Genomic DNA, 22,554 nt, shown 5'->3' on the forward strand with positions numbered 1-22,554 from the left:
TTCAGGAAATTTCAAAAACTATGTGCTTGCTGCTGTCATCTTTCTAGGTACCCTTTCATCAGTCTTTCTTTTTGTATCTATATACTTTATTTTGTACAAGTTTATTGCAATATTGGTGCACAATGAACTACGTATATTTAAAATGTACAGTTTGATGAGTTTTCAATTGTATATGCCCATGAAACCCTCACTGTGATCAAGATAATAAACATATTCATCACCCCAGAAAGTTTCCTCATGCCCCATGGAACCTGGCCTTCATTCTCCTTTCTTCATCCCCAGGCAACAACTGATCTGCTTTCTGCCACTATAATTCAGTTTGAATTTTCTATAATTTTATGTAAAATGAAATCATAAAGTAGTTTTTTTTTTTGGTATGGCTTCTTTCATTTAGCATAATTATTTTGAAATTCATCCATGTTGTGTGTATCAATATTTCATTCCTTTTTATTGTTATATGGATATATCACTATATGAATATATCACAATTTGATTATCTGTTCACTTGTTAGTGAAAATTTGAGTTGTTTCCAGTTTTTGTCTATTACAAACAAAGCTGCTATGAATATTTTTGTTCCAGCGTTTGTGTGAATATATGCTTTCATTTCCCTTAGGTGTAAATATCTAAGAGTGGAATGTCTGGGTTGTTTGGTAGGTATATGTGTAACCTTTAAAGAAATTGTCAAACTTAGTCTTTATAATTTTAGTTGTTCTAATGAATGTTTAGTGATATCTTATTGTGGCTATAATGTGAATTTATCCAGTGATTAATTTTATAGGGCATTTTTTCATGTGTTTATTTGCCATTGGTATATTTTCTCTGGTGAAGCATCCAAATCTTTTGTTCACCTTTTACTGGATGTTCTTGTTATTAAGAATCTTTATACATTCTAGATACAAATTGTTGGATATATGTTTTGCAAATATTTTATGCCAGTTTATGGCTTACCTTTTCATTTCTTTAACAGTGTCTTTGAAAAGCAAACGTTTTTAATTGTGATGAAGTTCATTTGGTTGTTTTTATAATCTTTTGTGTCCTATTTAAGAAATCTTGTCAAACTCGAGTTCATTAGATTTTTTTGCTAAGTTTTCATCTAGAAGTCTTATAGTATTGGCTCTTACACTCAAGTCTGTGATCTGCTTTGTGTTAATTTTTGTAGATAATTGTAGATTCACATACAGTTGTAAGAAGTAATACGGGAATACCCATGTACCCTTTACCCAGTTTCTTCCCATAGTAACACCTGGAACAACTATATTACAATATCACAACCAGGATATTGATGTTGATACAGTCATAATACCTAAGATTTCCTTCACCATAGGATCTCTCATGTTAGTTACACTTTTATAGTCACACTTATTTCCCTCCTGCCTCTACATCCCTCCTTAACCCCTGGAAACCATTAGTTTGTTCTCCATTCATATAATTGTGTCATTTCATGAATGTTATACAAATGAGATTATATAGTACGTAACCTTTTGGGATTGACTTTTTTTCACTTAGCATAAATTTTTGGAGATTAATTCAGGTTGTTACACATATTATTAGTTTGTTCCTTTTTATTGCTGAGTAACATTCCATGGTATGGATGTACCACAGTTTGTTTAACCATTTATCCATTTAAGGACATATGATTGTTTCCTTTTTTTTTTTTTTTTTTTTTTGTTCACATAGAGCTGTTTTATTCATTCATAGGTTTTTATGTGAGCATAGGTTTTCAATAAACATTCATCCACAGGTTTTTGTGTGAACATAAGTTTCCATTTCTCTGGGCTAAATGCCTGAGAGTGAATTTGCTGTGTTGCATGGTGTTACGTTTAGTTTTTTAAAAAGCCACGAAACTGTTTTCCAGAGTGGCTGCACCAGTTTACATTCTCAACAGCAATGAATGAGTGATCCAGTGTCTTTGCTTTTGGTATTGTCATTATTTTTCTTTTAGCCACTGTAATAAGTGTGTAGTGATATTTCATTGTGCTTTTACTTTGTATTTGCTTAATGATAGGAATTGTGTTAAACTTGTATATGAATTTGGAGAGAATTGACATATTTATTATGCTAAACTTCCCAGTGCATCAGCATAACATGTCTTTCTAATCGTTTAGATCTCCTTTGATTTCTTTCATCAATATTGTATAATTTTCAGCATACAAATCCTGCACATATTTTGTTGGTATTTTATTTTTTTGAGTGCTTATAAATGATATTGAATTTGAAATTTCATCGTCCATGTGTTGAATTTTATCAAATGTTTTCTCTGAATTTATATGATCATGTGATTTTTTTCTTTAGCCTATTAATATGATGGATTACAGTGATTTTGAACTTCATCAAATGATTTAGATTCTCTTTTCTGGGAGAAATTGTTTAGAATGGTGTTGATTCTTCACTAAATGTTTGATAGAATTCTCCACCAAAACCATCTGGGCATGGAGATTTTTGTAGGAGTTTGAAAATATGAATTCAATTTCCTTAATAGATATAGGGACTATTCAGATTATCTGTTTCATATTGGATGAGTTATAGCTGTTTATGTATTTTGAGACATCAGTCCATTTTGTCTAAGTTGTCAACTTGTATGTGTAGAATTACTCATAGCATTCACTTATTATCCTTTTGATATCTTTACAGTCTGTAGTGATATTTACTGTTTCAATCCTGATGTTGTTAATTTGTGTCTTGTTTTTTTCTTTGTCATTCTTGCTAGAGGTTAATTGATTTTACTGATTTTTTGAAACAACTAGGTCTTTGTTTCCTTCCTTTTCTATGTTGTTTTCTGTTTTTATTTTTATTAATTTCTGCTCTTTATTATTTCTTTTGATTTGAGATTTTCCTTCTTTTCTAATGTATGCATTTAGTGCTATATATTTCCCTCTTTGCACTGTTTTAGCTGTGTCCCACAAATATTGATTTGTTGTATTTTCATTTACATTTCGGTTCAAGTATTTTTAAATTTTCCTTGAGACTTCGAAGCTCTTTGACCCATGGAGTATGTAGAAGTATGTTGTTTAGTTTCCAAGAATTTAGGGATTTTTCTGGTATTTATTTCTGGTTTGATTCCATTTTGGTCAGATAAACTCTTTTATTATTGAAATTTCTGAAAATTGGTTTAAGTTTGTTTTATGGTCCAGGATGTGGTCTGTCTTGATATATGTTCTTTGGTCACTTAGTTGGAAGGTGTCTTCTGCTATGGTTGGGTGGTACGTTCTATAAATGTCTATTAGATGTTAGTAGATGGGACTGTTGAATTCTTCTGTATACTTGCTGATTTTCTGTGCAGTTGTTCTATCAGTTGTTGAGAGAAATGTGTTGAAATCTCCACCTGTACCTACTATGTATTTATCTATTTCTCCTTTCAAGTCTATCAGTTTTTGCTTCACATATTTTACAACCCTGTTTGGTATATACACATTTAGGGTTGCTATGTCTCTTGATGGATTGCCTCTTTTATTATTTTATAATGTCCCTATCTGTCTGTGGTGATTTTCTTTTCCATTAGATTTATTTTATCTGATATTAATATAGCCACTCCTGCTTTCTTTTGATTCTCACTTCTATAATATATCACTTTTAATTCTTTATTTTCAACCTACTGATAACTGTTATATTTGAGATGGGTTTCTTGTAGGCTGCATATAATTGAGTCATGTTTTTTAGTCTACTCTGCCAACCCCTGCCTTTTAATTTATGTATTTAGGCCATTTATATTTAATGTAATTGTTGATATTTTAGGGCTGTCTGTCATTTTATTTTTTGTTTTCCATTGTTCTCTCTCTCTTTTTTTTCTATTTTCTTTTTCTTGCCTTCCTGTGTAATGCTTTGTCTTCTCGTTCTTTTTCTACTAATTGCAAGTTAATGAATAAAATTCACTGAATGTTTAATATTAAATATTCCTAATATCATTCATCCAACTTGTCATCTATGCATCCAACCTTTCAAGAGATACTTACTGAATCTCTGCTCTGGGTTAGATATTATCATATTAAACATCACTTTCTCAGGTTATTCTCTTTTTCAGTTCTTTACTAGTGTATTTATTTCCTGTGGCCACTGCAACAAATTACCACAAATTGGGTGGCTTAAAACAATAGAAAATTATTTTCTTACAGTTTTAGAGAATGGAAGTCTGAAATCAAGATGTCAGCAGGGCTCTAGGGGAGAATCCATTCTTGCCTCTTCCAGCTTCTTGTGGTTGTCAGCATTCCCTGATTGTGGCTGCATCACTTTAATTTCTGTGGTCAAATTGCCTTCTCCTAATCTGTCGTCTTCTCTGAATATCTTTTTTAAGGAGAATTGTTATTGGATTTAGGGTCTACCCAGATAATCCAGGATGACTGCTTCATCTCAAGAATCCTTTTAAAAATTAAGACAACATTCACAAGTTTCAGCATTAGGATGTAGACATATGTTTTAGGGGGCCACCATTCAGTCCCCTACAAGTGGTGTTTTCCTGTGCAACTTTAATTCTCTTTTTTTTTTTTTGATCCTCTGTCCATCTTGGCATGGGTTCCCTATTTTGTACTCTTCTCTATGCCTTCTTGATTTTGTCTCTTAAAGGGTTTACCTAAAGAGTGGTGAGAACAGTGGAATGGTTATGGTATCCTGTATTTCATTGCCTACTATATTGCAACAGAAAAAAAACCTTTCTTCACAGTAGGGCAGCTTCATTTAGAATCAGAATATGCTTCTTATTAACAGAACTTAAAAACCTCTGAAGCAAAAATACATTACTTAAACCTCTTAAGACATGTGCTAAGGTCTTATGTACATATGTTATAACTATAAATCCATTTGAAGAGATAAGTAAAAATAATTTTGGTTAAGCAAATAAGCAAATATTATGGCATCAGCAATTAACATTTAAATTGGTGTCAGTTAAGAATAGGTGGAATTTCCCTCTGAGGTGATGCCATATTTACTAGCATTTTTTTGATGTATATTTCAAGTACTTGCAGAACTTATGTCACTTAGGTTATATTTTAAAAACTAAACATTTTTGCAGTTTATGGAAATGGTTCAGAAGAATCTGAATACTTTTTTCTGAAGTATTTAAGCTACTCAGAGTATCACTGAGATTATTTTGATACAGCCTTAATGAATTTTACATCAAAAAGATATTATATAAATATACCCTATTGAAGTATATTTAGAGTATTGAGTTATCTTTAAGTTGTTTCTGGCAGCTCATGGAGTCAGTCTAGTGCAACAGGTAATTTCAATGTACCAAAAGGAAGTTGTATGATTTTTCTGTGGTTGATTTTATTGCTTTCCCTGTTGCTATGATTATTAATATTTTATCAGAATAAAATCTTACAATTTATATTTTTTATAAAGTACAGCAAACTCACAAGCAAAAATGAGGTAGAATTTTCAAGTGAGTGTTTAATAATAGTTTCAAGACTTTTAGACTTAAGATACGTATATAAATAGTTTCAGAAGACATATAAATAGTCAGCACAAGCATAACTAATGTCTTCATGTATTTGTTATAAGATTCACCTAGTGAAATTTCAGTTCTGATTTTATTTTTATATCTAAATGATGTGTTGATGTGTTTCATGTTTTAAACTTTGTCAGAAGTCTGAATGCTTATCATTCAAAACAGTCATTTTCAGATTAATCCATGCTTTTTATAACTGTGGACCAGGAATTCAGCTTACAATTACAAATTTTAAATTTGTGTCTTTTTTGTAAGTGCTGGTCAAGATATCCAAGGAACGAGTGTGATTGCAAATCTTCCATTTTTGATGCGGCAGAATCCTGCTGAGACGCTTCGGAGAGTCTTGCCAAAAGTCAGAGTAAGTTGGTATGAAATAAGATTTGAATTTCCCATTTTTTTTTTTTCCAGTAACATGTTGTCATTGTTGGGAGAATACTTTGGAGCTTTGATGGCTGATCTTCTGTACCTAATAGTTGAGTGGGGAAGTGTTATTATATACATTTTGAATTATGATGAAAATATTTAGGGAAATTAGCTGATAGAAATGGAGAAGTCCAGATCTTAAGTTGTAAAATTTTCTTTAGTCATTTTCCCAGTAGAGACATTTTAATAAAGTACGCTTTCAGTAGCTCAGGAAAACCTCGTAATTATTCTTATAAAATCATAGGTAACCCCCCTTTCCCTCCCAGGCACCATAACTGTCACTAGTGAGAAGGGCTCTGAATGTAAAGAACAGCAGACAATGAGATAAAGTAATAAAGTAACTGGATTGGTGTGGGGAGACATTTGTGCATTCGGAGGTCAAGGAAAGCCTCTTTGAGTTGCTGAAAACTGAAGGGATGGGGAGAAGCAGTCATTTGAGGGTCAGGAATGAATAGTCCAGGTAGAGAGAACAGAGGATAGCTCTAAGGTGAAAGAGCTTGGTGGAACTGAGAGAGGCAAATGTGGCTGGAATCCAATGGATGGGGGTGGGTGTGACTTGAAAACAGAGAAATGGTCAGTGAAGAGCATGCAGAAGTTGGTTTTCATTCCTAGGGCAGTGGAAAGCCATTAAAGTCTTTAAGCAGGGCAGTTTACATTTTACAATGATCATTTTGGTTATTGTATGGAGAATGGATTGGAATGAGACAATTAGGAAGCTTCAGCACTGGTCCTTGTGTTATTTTTATTTATTTTTAAGAGATGAAGTCTCACTCTATCACTCAGGCTGGAACCCCTGGGCTCACGTGATCCTCCTGCCTTAGCTCCTGAGTAGCTAGGACTACAGGCATGCACCCCCACACCTGGCTAATTTTCTTTTTTGTAGCCACAGGATCTCATTATGTTGCTCAGGCTGGTCTTGAACTCCTGGCCTCAAGCAATCCTCCTACCTCAGCCTCCCAAAGTGCTGGGATTACAGGCATGAGCCACCGTGCCTGGCCCCTCATGTTATTTGATGGTGGCTAGGATTAGGACAACCAATTAGAACAGTAGACAGTAGCAGTCATATCTGAGATATATTTATTGAGGTAGAATGAGCAGAACTTCATAATGGATTAGATTTGGGAAATGAGGGATGACTTCCAGATTTCTGACTTGAGCATTACTATGGTTCTGCTGGTTTTCAATATATTAGTTGATAGTCTGTTAAATCCATAGGGAAAAATAATTTGAGTACTTACCAATACTGGTAGTCTATGAATGATGCACTTTTAGAGAATTTAAAGTGTTTAACAATAAATATTTTATGCAAGAAGTTAATCATTCTCAAGATTCTTAGCACATTTGTAACATTAGTATATGCAGCTTTTAGAGCTGACCTTTACCTTACAGAATATCAGATAAAGTGATATTGGGGATTTTGCTGGCTTTGTGTATTATAAACTTTGACCAGTGATATTTTCATTTTACTACATTTACATTTTGTCCTTATAATAATGTATTAACTGAAAAATGGTTTTTAAAATAGGTTGCTATTTTCACTGTTTTAGAGAAGAAGAAATTTAAGGTTAAAAATAAAATGACAGAAACAGAGTTAGGATTATAATTGAGCTAATCCATAGTATTTCCACAGTTTATTTTCTAACTTACATCCAAAGTGGACAGTGAGTGGTAGTACTATTAAGTCAGTCATCTCAAGGTTAAATTTTTTTTTTGTTTTATTTGTTGTTTTTTAGTTTTTGAAGTACACATGGGAAGACTTGTTTTTCTTTTTTAAAAAAAATTTTTAATTATAGGTACATAATAGTTGCATCAAGGTTAAATTTAACTGAGAATTTAGAAAGGAAATATTTTGACCTCCAATCTAAATTCCCTAATTTTGGAGACACTTTTTAAATATAGTTGTTACAGTATTTTCATGTTACATGATTTAACCCTAGCGTATCTTTTGAAAAAGAAATAACTTCTGTGGTCTTTACTGATTAAGTATTAATTCTTTTTCCATAGTATATTATATTGAAATCTTAGATGTTAGATTTTAATATTTGATTTGAATTTCTGGTTATCTAGAAATGAAAGAATTAGATTGTCAAGATAAATTTCTAAGATACCATGGTACTTTAGAAAATGTAGAACAGTAATGATATAATTACACCATGTAGTAAAGGTGACTCTTTTATAATGAAGTGCAGAAAAAGTCTCTACCTGTTGAGTTATTAAATTTATTTGTTTGTTAAATTATATTTTGGGAACCAAAATATATGTCATAAAAGTATGTAATAGAAAGTGTGCAAATGCCAGGGACAGATAAAAATAACTGTAGTGAATATTTATTGAGGGCTTACTATGTGTCAGGCACTGTACCCTGTCAAATATTTTTGTCTGTGAATCCTCATAGCAGTTCTATAAAGGTCGCTTGATAGAGAAAGAAGCAAGTAACTCGCTCAAAGTTGCGAAGCTAGTAAGTGGTAGGATTATGTTTGAATAGGGGGTCTGACTCCTGAGTGCTTGTTCTTAACTACTACTATTCAACTTCCTCATTAGCTGATCATGACTGCAATAGATGTATTATGTGTAATTTCACTTCTCAAGCCTTAGTCATGTCTCGTCCGGTTACTACACCAGCCTCCTCACTGAATCTACTGCTTCGTCATTGCCTCCTAGAGCACACTCACCAGAGTGATCTTTAAATGCATCAGTCATATCTTACTGCCTTCTTGCATGAAAATTCCTTCAGTAATGTGGTAGGCAGAATAATGCCCCCCTCTGCAAAGGATATTGGGCCCTAATCCCCAGAAACTGTAAATGTTACCTTATTTGGAAAAAGGGTATTTTGTAGATGTGGTTAAGGATCTTGAGGTGAAGTATCCTGGGTTATCTTGTTGGGGCCTAAATTCCATCACATGTGTCCTTATAAGAAGAAGGCAGAGGGAGATTTGACCCATATCTGAAGAAAGCAGTGTGAAGACGGAGGCAGAGATTGAGTGATGTGGCCACAAACCAAGGAATGACAGAAACCACCAGAAGCTGAAAGAAGCAAGAAATAGTTTCTACCCTAGAACTTTGGAGGAAGTGTGGCCTTGTCAACACTTTGATTTTGGCTGAGTGTTACTGATTTAGGACTTCTGGCCTCTAGAATTGTGTGAGAATAAATTGTGGTTTAAGCCACTAGTTTGTGGTAATTTGTTACAGTAGCCACAGGAAACTAAGACAAGTAACTTCCCATTTTAGGTAGAATAAAACTCTTCTTTAATCACCCCATCTAGCTTTCTGACCTCGTCATCTACCAGTCTTTTCCGTTTCTTGCATAAGGGCAGAATTCTTTGTCAGTCTGGTTTATCATTATATCCTCACAACCTGGAACAATGCCTGGAAAGTAAGAAACACTTAAAAAAATTTTAAGTGAGCATTGGTTGAACTTAATATTCTGAGACAGTAAGTATCCACCTGAAAGATTGATGATACATTGGCCTGATCCTTTGGCGGCATTCTTGGATGAGAAGTAAAAGGAGAATGTTAATGGATGGTATAATGCTGATTTAGGTTTGTAGAGAGACTTTTTTGGGGGGGAAGGGAAGAAATATTAATAATAATAAAGGATAAAAAAGACATAATCAATATAAAATCTGATTATTTGAGATCAGTTTATGTGGTCTAGCAATTTTCTGATTCTGAAAAGATTCATTGGTTCTACTTTTATTAATTTTGCATGATTTTATTTTCATTTAAGTAAGTAATAGGAAAATATTATAAATTTCTCCAAATGTGATGATTTATTTTGGTATTTTGTATCTATTGAATATAGGTAGATTTTTTAAAAAAAGATCTATTCTAAAATTTTTATAGAAAGGGTTTACTTTGTAAATAAAGATATTTGTGAATAAAAAGCTTAACTTTACTAAGTCCTATCTCAAGTAGTACAGTTAGGTGGACAAACAATACAATGGTTGAGCATTTCTAATTTGAAAATACTAAGTCAAAATGCTCTAAAATCTGAAACTTTTTGAGCACTGACAGGATGCTACATGTGGAAATTCCACACCTGACCTCATGTGATGGGTCATAGTCAAAACACAGTTAAAACTTTGTTTCATGCACAAAATTGTGAAAAATACTATATTAAAGTACTTTAAGTCTATGTTTATAAGGTATATATGAAACAAATGAATTTGATGTTTAGACTTGGGTCCCTTCCCCAATATATCTCATTATGTATGTGTAAATATTCCAAAATCCAAAACCGTCCAAAATCTGAAACACTTTTGATCCAAGCATTTCAGATAAGGGGTACTCTACCTGTAATAATGTGTGGAACACTTACTGGGGGCCAGGCAGCAAGTTCTTAATATTTTAGACACATCCTTTCAAAAATCCTCATAACAACTCCACATGATGTATTTATACTTATTTTACAGTTGGGAAAATAGATGTTTAAAAAATTCAGCATTTTTTACCAAGAAAAAGAAGTAGTCTTAGTACCGAAAGGAATTAAAGACATCATCATATAAACAAACGATATAAATTCCTTTATTCTTGTTTGCTCACGAAAAGGTATCAGTCTTGCTCACTGTAGATGATATTTTCTGAGATAAGTTAAAAGTTAAGCTCTGAGAAGAGCAAAAGGATTTTGTGAAAGCAATACCTTTATACGTAATAAGCAGATCCTGATGTCCCAGATCCCCTATAGATCATAGAAAGCCCACCGTAGAGGACAGTATTCTATTGACAGGCTGATGGACTCTCTCACATGGAGGATGGTGAGGAAGAAAGTGAACTGATTCCAATAATGTAAGGTTGGTGGAAGAATCAACAGGGTCAGAAATGACTTCATAAGGAGGTTTTATGGTCTGGAAAGCATAGGATTCTATAACTTATTCTTCCAGTTCCCTAAGAAAACAGAGGTAGTGTTAACCAAAGGAATTAGAAAATAGGTTATAATTGCTCTTTCTTCTCTGGTTTACAGCTCAAAACTAAAAGTACATTGACCTCAATGCATTTTGAGAATAATGTCCGTGTTATGTTTTTTCTTTTTATGTATATCTATTTGTATTTGAGGACAAAATAGATTGACATTACTAATTATTTTATGATAATAATTAAAGTTCTATGGAAACATTTACTGAGTGTATGGTTTTTCTGGGCGTTGAGAGTTATGTAAGCTAATATTTCTAATGGACCTAAAAATATTGCCTTTTGCTAAATTCTAGTGGAGACCAGTATTCTTACATGTACAGCTTAGTCATTCAGTTATTTGTTATTTTTACCCTGCCTGTAATAAAAATGAACTGGAACTTTTGAAATTCTTTTAAATGTGTAGTTAAGCTTGTAAAAGAGTAAAGAATAATTTCAGGGCTCAAAAACAAAGTAATCAGTTCCACTTCCATTTAGGATCTAGAAAGCTGCAAGAAAACGTCACTCCCATTCTAATAACAATAGGTTAGCCACAAAATCCACACAATCATAACTTTCCTGAGCGCATCAGAGCTCGTCACAAAGCAGCCCCGTGAGCTATACTCAATGGAGGAACGAACCCCTCTGAGAAAAGACAGGACGCAGGGACACCGACTTGGCAGAGTATAGGAGGAAGAGATGGCCGCCACATAAGGTGTTTAGAAAAATCAGCTAAGATTTTAACAAATTTTTAAAGAATGACTGTGAGCTACACAGTTAATATCAGCTTAGAATAACTTGGAGCTCCAGACACAAGGGAGCTTTGCACTCACTTGCAAGCTTTTTCCCACAGGTCTCCACTGTTTGCTCTGTGAGAAAGATTTGAGGGGGCAAGGCAGGAAGGAGGAGAGTCCCCCGTTCTGTTGTAGGTGTGATGGGATTAGTTGCTGTTGAAGGGCAGGAGCTGACTCTGCCCACTTCCTCAGAACCCTCTCCTTATGAAATAAATGTCTAAGCGAACCTCCCTGCTTCTAGAGCCCAGGTGAAGATCCATTGCTTCTGTGGGAGTGGTAAGAACAAAACTCACCTACCTCCAGGACATCACGAAGATCACTACTTCTGGGAGAAGGGTGGAAGCATAAGCCTTTTGACCCTGGGGAGGGGTGGAGATGTTAGACCCAGGACTCTGCACTGATATACACAGAGGTCTGCTAGCAGTAGAGAAGGGGCAAGAAACTTGACCCTGCCAAAGACTCCTCCCCCTCTGTACCCCCCAAGATACAAAGTTACAGGGTAGGAACAGTGATAAAGCTCCATTCAAGAAGCCCAGGCTTACAGGCCCTGCCTGAGGTGGGGCTGGACCAAGGTCACTGAGAATCCCCTGCATCCACCATTAGCCTAGCATGTAGTAATGAGCAACAGTAGGCTACTGCTAGGGAAGGCACAGGGGTATGGAGAGAGACCCCTGCTTAGGACTGTGGGGGGAGCAGGAACGCTGAGGAAAGCCCTTTGGCATCCCAGTCTGCACGTTAAAAGTGAGTTAACAATTGGAGGAATTTGAAACCTTTGCTGCTGTGAAGATTTCCATGGCAACATCAAAACTCAAATTCAGCTCAACTACTGACTAGACTTATTCAATCCCCTGTACTAACAACCTAGCAGAGGAGGCATGTCCATTTCTAAGCATAAATACTGTTGCCTCCATTTTCACTAAATATCCAGCATTCAATCAAAAATTTATAGGAAATTTTTGGAAAAAAAAGGAAAAAAAGTTACCAAGACATAAAGCAAACAACAGATCTAGTATCATATAGTACCAGAGGTGACTCAGATGTTAGAAGTATTAGGAAATTTAAAGTAACTGGTTAATATGTTAAATCTAGTAGAAAAACAACATGCATGGACACGTAGGGATTTTCAACAGAGAGAGGAACTATAAAACAATTAAATGGAAATGCTAGAAATAAAAAGGATGATATCAGTGATGAAGCATTCCTTTGATGGGCTTATCAGCAGTTTGGACACAGCTGGGGAAAGAATGGGGGAACTTGAAGATAGAAATTATCCAAACTGAAACACAAAGATAAAAAAGAGTGAAAAAATAGAAGAGGACATCCAATAGCTTTGAGACAGTATAAAGAGATTGAATATGTATGCATTTGGGGTCTCAGAATGAGAAAAGAGGAAACAGAAGAAAAACTATTTGAAGAAATAATGGCCAAGACTTTTTTGAAATTAATGAAAAACGACAAACCATTGATCCAAGAAGCTCAGAGGACCCCAAGCAGGATAAACACACACACACACACACACACACACACACACACGCACACACACCCCTAGACACATCAAAACCAGACTGCTGAGAATAAAATAAGAGACAATCTTGGGACCAGTCAGAGACAAAGGAAACATTACATCGAGAAGAGCAAAGGTGAGAATTAAATAGACTTTTGGTCAGAAACTATGTAGTCTACTGGACAGTAGAACATCATATAAAAAGTACCAAAAGCAGAAAGCAAAAAACAAAATTAAAAAAAAAACCTGGAAGTATATATCCAGTGAAAGTATCTTTTAAGGATAGAGGCAAAATGTTTTCTTTTAGACAAACAGTAATTGAGGAATTAATTATTCCAGACCTATACTACAAGGAATGGTAAAAGAAGTTCTTTAGGTGAAAGTAATGGGATGCCAGATGGAAAGTTGGATTTACGTGAATAAATGAAGAGCACCAGGCCAGGCGTGGTGGCTTATACCTCTAATGCTAGCACTTTGGGAGGCTTAGGCAGGAGGTCAGGAGTTTGAGGTCAAGAGTTTATGACCAGCCTGGGCAACATAGTGAGACCCCCATCTCAACAAAAGATAAATAAAATTAGCTGGGCATGGTGGCACATTCCTATAGTCCCAGCTACTCGGAGGCTGGGGGCAGGAGGATCATTTGAGCCCAGAAGTTTGAGGTTGCAGTGAGCTATGATGACGCCACTGCACTTGCCTAGGTGACAGAGCAAGATGCTGTCTCGAAAGAAAGAAAAGAAAAGAGCACCAGAAATGGTAAAAATCAGGGTAAATGTAAGAGAAATAATAGCAATTCTACACAAATTCTTTCAGAAAACAGAGGGGGAAAGACCTTCTCAAGTCATTCTATCAGGCCCAGTATTCCCTTGATACCCAAATGGGACATAGACATTACAAAAAAGCTATAGATATGTGTCTGTCATGAGCTTGGATGCAAACATCTTCTAAAAAATAACAAATCCAGCAATATGTCAAAAGAGTAGCATATATCATGACCAATTGGCGTTTATCTTAGGATTTCAGGGTTGTTTCAAAATTCAAAAACTAATAAATACAAATTATCCTATTAGCAAAGTAAAAAAGAAACATCACCATCTAATCATCTCAGTAGATTTAGAAGAAGCATTTGACAAAATCCAACAACCATTCCTGGAAAAACAAAACCAAAACACAACTCAGCATGCTAGGAATAGATAGGAGCTTCCTCTGTGAAAAACTTACAGGTTCACTTAAAGGTGAAAGACTTAGTACCTTCCCCTAAGATCAGGAAAAAGCCACGGTGTCTGCTTTTACCACTTTTGTTTAACACTGTAATTAGACATTCCAGCCAGTACAGTCAGGCAACAAAATTAAATGAAAGGCACCCACATTGCAAAGAATGAAGTAAACTGTCTTTTTCCCCTCAGATGATATTATCATCTATGTAGGAATCTATAAAAGAATATAGAAGGGTTGTAGGATATAAGATCAGTATACAAAAATCAATTGTATTTCTACATACCAGCAACAAACAATTGTAAATTGAAGTATTTGTTAAACTACCACAATGGCATTAAAGTATGTAATACTTAGGGGATTAATCTGATAAATGATATGCAAAACCTATATACTGAAAACTAAGTGAATGGAAAGGAATATCATGCTGATGGATCAGAAGACTCAATATTGTTAAGATGTCAGTTTGCCCCATATCAATGTATATATTTAATACAAAATAATTAAAATTCCAGCAGGGTAGGGTTTTTTTTGGGGGGGGGGAGGGGTAGGAAATGACAAGCTAATTCTAAAATTCATATGAAACTATAAAGGACCTAAAGTAGTCCAAACAATTTTGAAAAATAGAAACAAAGTTGGAGGCCTTGTACTACCTGATCTCAAGGCATAATTCACAGCTACAACAATTAAGGACTATATGATACTGGTATAAAGACATACAAAGAAGTCAATGGGACATATAAGGAGTTTAAAAAAAAAAGTCAGTTGACTTTCCACACAGGTGCAAAGACAATCAGTATAGAAAGGATACGCTTTTCAATGAATGATGCTGGAACAATTGGGGAAAAAAATTGATATCTTGCACCATATATAAAAATTGATTCAAAATAGGTCATAGGCCTAAATGTTAAAAATTAAAATTGGAAAAATTTCTAGAAGAAATCATATGAAGAAATCTCTGTGACCTTGGGTTAGGCAAGATTATCTTACATATACACTAAAAACATGATAGAAGAAGAAAAATTTGTTAAGTTTGATCTACTCTTGGCCAGGTGTGGTGGCTCACGCCTGTAATCCTAGCATTCTGGGAGGCTGAGGCGGGATCGTTTGAGCTCAGGAGTTCGAGACCAGCCTGAGCAAGAGCGAGACTCCGTCTCTACTAAAAAAATAGAAAGAAAGAAATTATCTGGACAACTAAAAATATATAGAAAAAATTAGCCGGGCATGGTGGCGCATGCCTGTAGTCCCAGCTACTCGGGAGGCTGAGGCAGAAGGATTGCTTGAGCCCAGGAGTTTGAGGTTGCTGTGAGCTAGGCTGATGCCACGGCACTCTAGCCTGGGCAACAGAGTGAGACTCTGTCTCAAAAAAAAAAAAATAGTTTGATCTACTCTTCAGAAGACACTGTTCAGAGAATGAAAAGGCAAATCAGAATGGGAGAAAATATTTGTAAATCACATATCTGATAAAGGGCATGTGTTTAGAATATAAAAAGAAGTCTCAAAACTCAGTAGCATGCAAATAATACAATATAAAGAAACAGGAAAGTTTTGAAAGACACTTCACCAAAGAAGATTTGTGGATGGCCAGTAAACATAAGAAAGGATGTTCAACATCATTAATCATCAGAGAACTGCAAATAAATCTACTAGACACCTGTTAGAATTATCTGCACTAAAAAACCTGACCATATCAAATATTGGCAAGAAATGTGGAGCAACTCAAACATTGCTGGTAGGAATGTAAAATGGTGCAACCACTTTGGAAAACAATTTGATAGTTTCTCAAAAATTTAACTATACACCTATCTTCTGTATCACCCAGCCATTTCAATCCTAAAGTTTAAGAGAAATTAAAGAATATGTTCATATAAAGACTTGAACATGAATGTGCATTACAGCTTTATTTGTAATAGCGAAAACTGTAAACACCAAATATCCATCAACAAGTGATGGATAAATAAATTATAGTATAACCATTCAATGGTATAATACACTTTATATATTCTGAATCTAAGACCTTTGTTGATTATGTATTAAAATATCTTCTTCCACTCTGTGGTTTATCCTAATGTTTTAGATTCTGTTTTGTAAACAACATGATTGAATTTTTAAAGTCTAATCTGATTCTCTTTAATTAGAACATTTCACCCATTTGCATTTAATATAATTGCATACTGTCATTTTACTATGCTTTTTCTTTTTGTCAATTGCTGTCAACTGTGTTCCTTTTTTTCTTATTTTGTTTTTATGAATTGATGAAGTAGTTTTATTATTCCATGTTTCCCCCCTTATGTTAGCTTGGAAGTTATGTACTCTTTTCTTTTGTTAGTGACCTTAGACATTATAGCAAAGACATATTATCAAAGTTTAATGTTCATGGGTATTTTTACCCTCTTCCTGGATAATACAAGAGCCTCCAACTCTTTAGCTTCATTTAATCCCCTTCTGACTTAAGTTATTGTTGTCAGCTATTTTAATTATTTATGTATTTCAAGACTCACAGATGTTGTTGTTTTATCTAATCAATATTTAATTAGATTTTCCACATATTTATCACTTTTTTTTTGTTTGTTTTTTTGCCTATAGTATTTCCATTTGGAATCGTTTTTCTTCTGTCCAAAGAACACCCTTTAGTATTTTCTTTGGTACAAGTCTGCTGATGACAAATTCTCTGTTTTTGTTATTCTAAAAACGTATTTCACATTAATTTTAAATAGATATTTTTATTAGCATAGGATTTTACACTACCTATATGGGGATTTCTAGAAATATGTAGGCAAATTTATGGCTTCTTAACTCTGTGGCTTATTTTCTTTTGTCAGTTTTGGAAAATTCTCAGACATGTTATCAAATGTGTTTCTGCCTAATTTTCTCCCTTCTCTTCTTCTAAGACTCCAATTTCATATATATTAGATCTTATCTTAATGTCTTCTATGTCTTTTATGTTCTTTCTTTTTCATTCCTTTTTTCTGTTTGTGATTGATTTTGTGTGTTTAATCCTAACCCATCTCCTGGTTCACTAATTCATCTATGTCTAACCTGATTTTGATTATTGTAGTTTTCTGATCTAGAATTTCTACTTAGCTCTTTAAAATATGCCATATCCTTTTTTATATATCTTAGAGCTATCATTGAAATTTTCAATTGTGTCTTTCATCCACTTGAACTAAGGTATGTATTACCAGTACCTGGAGCACCTTCTGGTATGTTCCTATTTTCTTTTCTTTTTTTTTTTTTTTTTTTTTTTTATTTCAGCTTATTATGGGGGTACAAAAGTTCAGGTTATATATATTGCCCATGTACCGCCCATTCCCCCAGAGTCAGAGCTTCAAGCGTGTCCATTCCCCAGACAGTGCGCATTACACTCATCATGTAGTTATACCCCATCCCCTCCCCCCACCCCCATCCCCCTGAGTCAGCACATTCAAGCGTGACCATGTATACCATGGAGTATTACTCAGCTATAAGAAATAACGGTGATATAGAATCCCTTTTGTTCTCCTGGAGAGAGTTGGAACCCATTCTATTAAGTGAAGTATACCAAGAATGGAAAAACAAGCACCACATGTAATCACCAGCAAATTGGTTTCCCTGACCATCACCTAAATGCACATTTGGGAATGACACCAATTGGGTATCAGACTGGGGTGGGGGGAGGGGATGGGTGTATACCTACATGATGAGTGTTCCTATTTTCTATTATTTCTGTTTGTTCTCATTCATGTTATGATATTATCGTGTGTCTGGATATTATTGATTGTGTGCTTGATCTTATATTTGACAAATTATTCATAGAAATAGTTTAAAGCCTAGGGGTTTCTTTCTCTAGAAAGGAATATGTTTTCTTCTGGCAGACATTTAACTGTCCTAGAAATAAAGTCTCATTTACCCCAATTTCGGCTATTAGATGATTTGAAGCTGCTCTCCCCTGCAAAGTCCTATCTATTCAGGATTACTCTTGCTCCTATTGCAGAGGGGCTTACCAGGCCTTTGCAAGGCTGTCAGAGAAGTTACTTAGGCTCTCATTCTCTCAGGACCCTCTTCTAGAATCAGCAGATACTCTAAGGGGAGATGCAGGCACAAAATTATATGCCCACTTTTCTGAATTTCCATTGTCTCTTAGATCTTGGAAGTGTAAGTTTTCACTACTTTGTTAGTTTCCATATACCTTTATGCAGATGATTTTTGTATTTTGTCCAGATTTAAAAATTATCCTTATCAGGAGAGTTGATTAGAATTACCTAGTCTGCCTTTAGTCTGAAAGAAGTTCCCTTTGCTTTTATTTTTCCTTCTCAGTTTAATCTCAGAATGATATTAACCCAATGTTTCTGTTTATATACCTGCATAGGTTCTATGTACACATATATACCTCTACCATGCCCTGTTATCACTCCCACATCCATACAAATCAATTGATTATTTTCTAATGCTATGTTAGGAATAATTCAGAATCTAAAATATTTTGCCAAAACACTTGTGATGTATCTCCTTATTTAAACTTCGAGTTCTTAAGCTGCCTTATTTTGTTGGGGTGAAATTATGTTTACAGTAGCAGTTCTCTACTTTTTGGCTATGTTTTCTCTGTAGGTAAGCTCATCCTTACCCTTGCCTTAAATATCATCTATATAAATTTACTTATTTGTAGGCAGACCTTTTCAGAGTATCAGATGTGCATATACAGTTCCCTGTTTGAAATCTCTACTTGGATGTCTCAAAGTTAACAAGTCCAAAATTGAACTCATGGTATTTCCCCCAACACCTGGGCTTCCTCCACTGTCCCCTATCCTAATGTGGGCTTCCTCCAGTCCCCTATTTTAATGCATACCGCCGTTAGCCACCTGATTTGTAAGCCAGGATTTTGTGAGTTATTTTTGATAATCTTGGTTCTTTTACTTCTTATATAGTCTTGTTTTCTTCATGTCTTAAATATTTCTTAAATTCATCCACCTCTCTCCAGCCACACTGCCTCCATTCTAGTCCAAGAGATTATGAGGGTCTGCTCATATAAGGTTTCCAAGTGATCCTTACCCACTACCTCCCTCCCTTCCATCCTGCTTCACTCCTTTCTGATTCATTTTATCTTTATAGTCAGCATGATATTTCAAAGCATTTAAAACTACAATTTGCATGTTCTTTTGCATAATGTTGCTAGGGCCCTACATAATTTAGGCTTTTTCACTGTCTCAGCAACCACTCTTGTTCTGTGTTCTAGGCACCCTGATCTTTTAGTTTTTTGAATCAGCATTCTTCTCTTTACTTCTCAATGCTAGAAATGTTTCTTTCTTACTCCTCTTTCTCTTCACACAGACCAGTTGTCACTTCTCAGTGAAGTCTCCTCTGACACTCCAAAGGAGATCACCTGTTAGGTTTCCGTTATAGAATTTTGTACTTCTCATCCTTAGCTCTTATCACAGTTTTAACTAGAGGATTAACAGTGTTGTTAGAATGTAAGCTCCGTGAGGGACAGTGGCAATGCTAGTCCTGCTCATTGCTAGGTCTCTAGCACCTAGCAGCACAGTGCCTTGAATGCAGCTAAGTGAATATTTGTTGAATGTTTGAGTGTGTATAATCGGCAGGACTCATTCAAGGGTAGAGTTCCTTATCTTTAGCTTCTTTACAGTTTCCCAGAATACTTAGTATTATTCTAGTTCTTAATAAATAAGAATGAAATAAATTTGAATGAAATTAAAATTATATTATTTTTAGAATTAGATTTTGTTTGTGCTACTTTAGAGAGAGGTTAGGAGTAGAAAGTAAAATTATCATGACTGACTAGAAAAAAAAGTCCTGATTCCACTTGCTTATAGAAACTTGCCAGGCTTTCTATTGCTGCTTTTTTTCCTAAGAAAACATTTATGATTTTTTTCAAAAAATATTTAATTAATTAAATTTTGCCATAATGCGAGTCATTTGAAGTGTTATTTATAGCTATCACATCCATTAAATGTTTCTTTGATAGGCACATCTTTTCTTTGCAAAGTTTTAAATTTCTGCTTATATTTACATTTTAAACTTTACTTATGAAATTACCCATGATCCTAATTTTTTATATGTAAAAATGACTTAGCAGAGTAGTCCAGCTAGAAGCTCAATTTCAAAACCATGGTCTTGAAATTTATTTGTCTTGGTGTTCTTGTGATTTTGCATGGCAGGATATTTCATCGTACATTTACAATAGTCTCATGATATTTGCTATTGGTATTGGTATTTCCATTATGTAAAGAGATCTTCAGGATATTTTTATGTGTACCTCCTCATGAACCTTGCTAATCACTGAAATACAGATTTAAAGAAGAGTAAAACATATCCCTTTGTTATTGCAGTTTACTGTCTTCACTTTATTTTCCCTCCAGATTTTGATTTTCAGTGCTCTCAACTAGTTCTCTCCACCCTTTATTTTAATGTGGAACATGGCAGTCAGGGATAGGGAAATGAATGAGGCATCATAGTTAATTATTAAAGGTATCTTAGAGTTAACATGTTCCAATTATTCATATTTAACTCAGTTTTAAAGTCTTTTATAATTATTGTGATTTTTATAGTGAAAAGAGCTATTCACTATTACTGTTAATTACTGAAAATTCCCACATTTATGATCCTCAATACTCCAGATATTTTACATGTCTTAGATCTTCAATATTTTAATATTTAAGTCCGTATTATTTAATTTCAAAATAATCAGCCATGTTATCTCTAAAAATACACAAAGATACTTTGTAATTTTATAGTTCCTTTACCGTTTAATAGCACCCATTCACAGTAAATGTTTTCCAGTTTTATTTAATAAGATTAGTTTCAGAATTTGTGAATCCAGAATATTTACTCTTTTGGAATAAGCCAGTGATTTATTTAATGCTTCTTTATATTGTGTATTGTAAAGAGAAATCTTCTTCATAGATATAATGCAGGTTTTTTGGAGACAAAGCTATTTCCCTCTCTACACGGAATTTATTTATGTTTTCACAAAGTGCTTTCTTGCACCACTCATGCTAACTAAAGAATGAATTTAAACACAGAAGTGTCTAGTACATTTTCCTTTCTTGACTGGGCATAGTTTTTTAAATTTGAAATGTGCCATTAACTCATTAATAAAATGTCTCATTTCATTTTTGAGGAATTCAAGTTGGGATGCCAGCCATGTAATAGTATGTAAGAGAAATGGTAACTGGCATTAAGGCATACACTTAAGCAATAGAGGAATTTCCTTTTCAGTGTCTTCCAAGGTCCATGAGGATGCACACTTATTTATCCAGAGAGTATGGATCTCACTTATGTTTGTCCAGAGGGTGTGACTCTGTGGAGGAGAACACTTATTGGTAAGTATCAAACTCTTATTGTATTATGTTTCAGAAAAATGTTTAGAAATCAATTGATTTTTAGCAGTGATAAAGTCTCTTAGTCTGTGCTGGTTTCTTAACAGTGGACAGTCCCAGATGTTGAAGTCAGCACAACAAGAGAAAAACCCAAATCCTGATAAGACTTGAGGATTTTTCGAAAATTATATGCAAAATAGTTGGGGCAAATGTTGCTGCGGGAGTCAAGACTAAGTAATACAGTAAGAAGATATGAAGTTGGAGAGCTTCTCATGTTCTTCTTTTGCATAAAGTATCCATACGTACAAAACCCAGGACTTTAATGGCCTTAAGAGGGGGCAGAATTGCATCTCTTGGAACTTAAAACAACAGACTCATGTGAACTGGAATGTACATTGTGGCCCTCACAATTTATTTTAATATTTCTTCGCAAAGTCCTTTCTGTTTCTAAATAAAAGCTGTGCCTTTTGAAATTTGTAAGTGATGTATACTGGCCACATCAAATTTCTTAAAAGCGTTTTCCAAATCCAAAATTGTTAGTGTGAAACAAATGTTTGTTTTGGAAACAGTAAAACGTGGGGGTATGGGAGGGTTTATTTCACAGACCAATTGCTGTTTCTGCTTATGCCTTAACATTCCTCTCTTTTTCTCCCAGCCAAGAAAAAAAATTGTAAAATAAGTTTGTGCATATGATACAGAAGTTTAGAACAACCTCCCTCCTTGCCCAATCAGACACCCTAATATGTGATAGATTTTCTGGAAATTAACCATAGCACACAAACATTTGCTATAGGAAATGCCATGGCCAGATTTCCCACACTACCCCATGAAGGCTTAGGATAGATTTAAACCATGCCTTGATACATGACAAATGGAAATGAAAGCGCAGAATTTGTGGGGAAGAATTCAGTGCTGAGAAGTATTTTGCCATCTAGCAGACCAGAGTAGTTAGAGTTGCCAGTTAGCCCACTGGCCTTCAG

The 22,554-nt window shown here is 34.6% G+C and overlaps 1 protein-coding gene across 4 annotated transcripts in view; it reads left to right on the top strand.

Annotated features, from left to right (window-relative positions):
* Positions 1–22,554, top strand: part of PPP4R4 (protein phosphatase 4 regulatory subunit 4) — a 101,829-nt gene that overhangs the window by 21,366 nt on the left and 57,909 nt on the right. For 2 of the 4 annotated variants that reach the window (XM_069465263.1, XM_069465264.1), the window contains exon 3: positions 5,697–5,799. In XM_069465263.1, coding sequence (XP_069321364.1) covers positions 5,697–5,799 — 103 coding nt within the window. Of the gene's footprint in view, positions 1–5,696; positions 5,800–21,473; positions 21,578–21,681; positions 22,055–22,554 lie in introns of those variants that run through there. The other 2 variants (XM_069465265.1, XM_069465266.1) reach the window with 2 other exon arrangements.

The sequence above is a fragment of the Eulemur rufifrons genome, chromosome 2 (genome assembly GCF_041146395.1).
Source record: "Eulemur rufifrons isolate Redbay chromosome 2, OSU_ERuf_1, whole genome shotgun sequence".
In the NCBI taxonomy this organism is placed as follows: domain Eukaryota; kingdom Metazoa; phylum Chordata; class Mammalia; order Primates; family Lemuridae; genus Eulemur; species Eulemur rufifrons.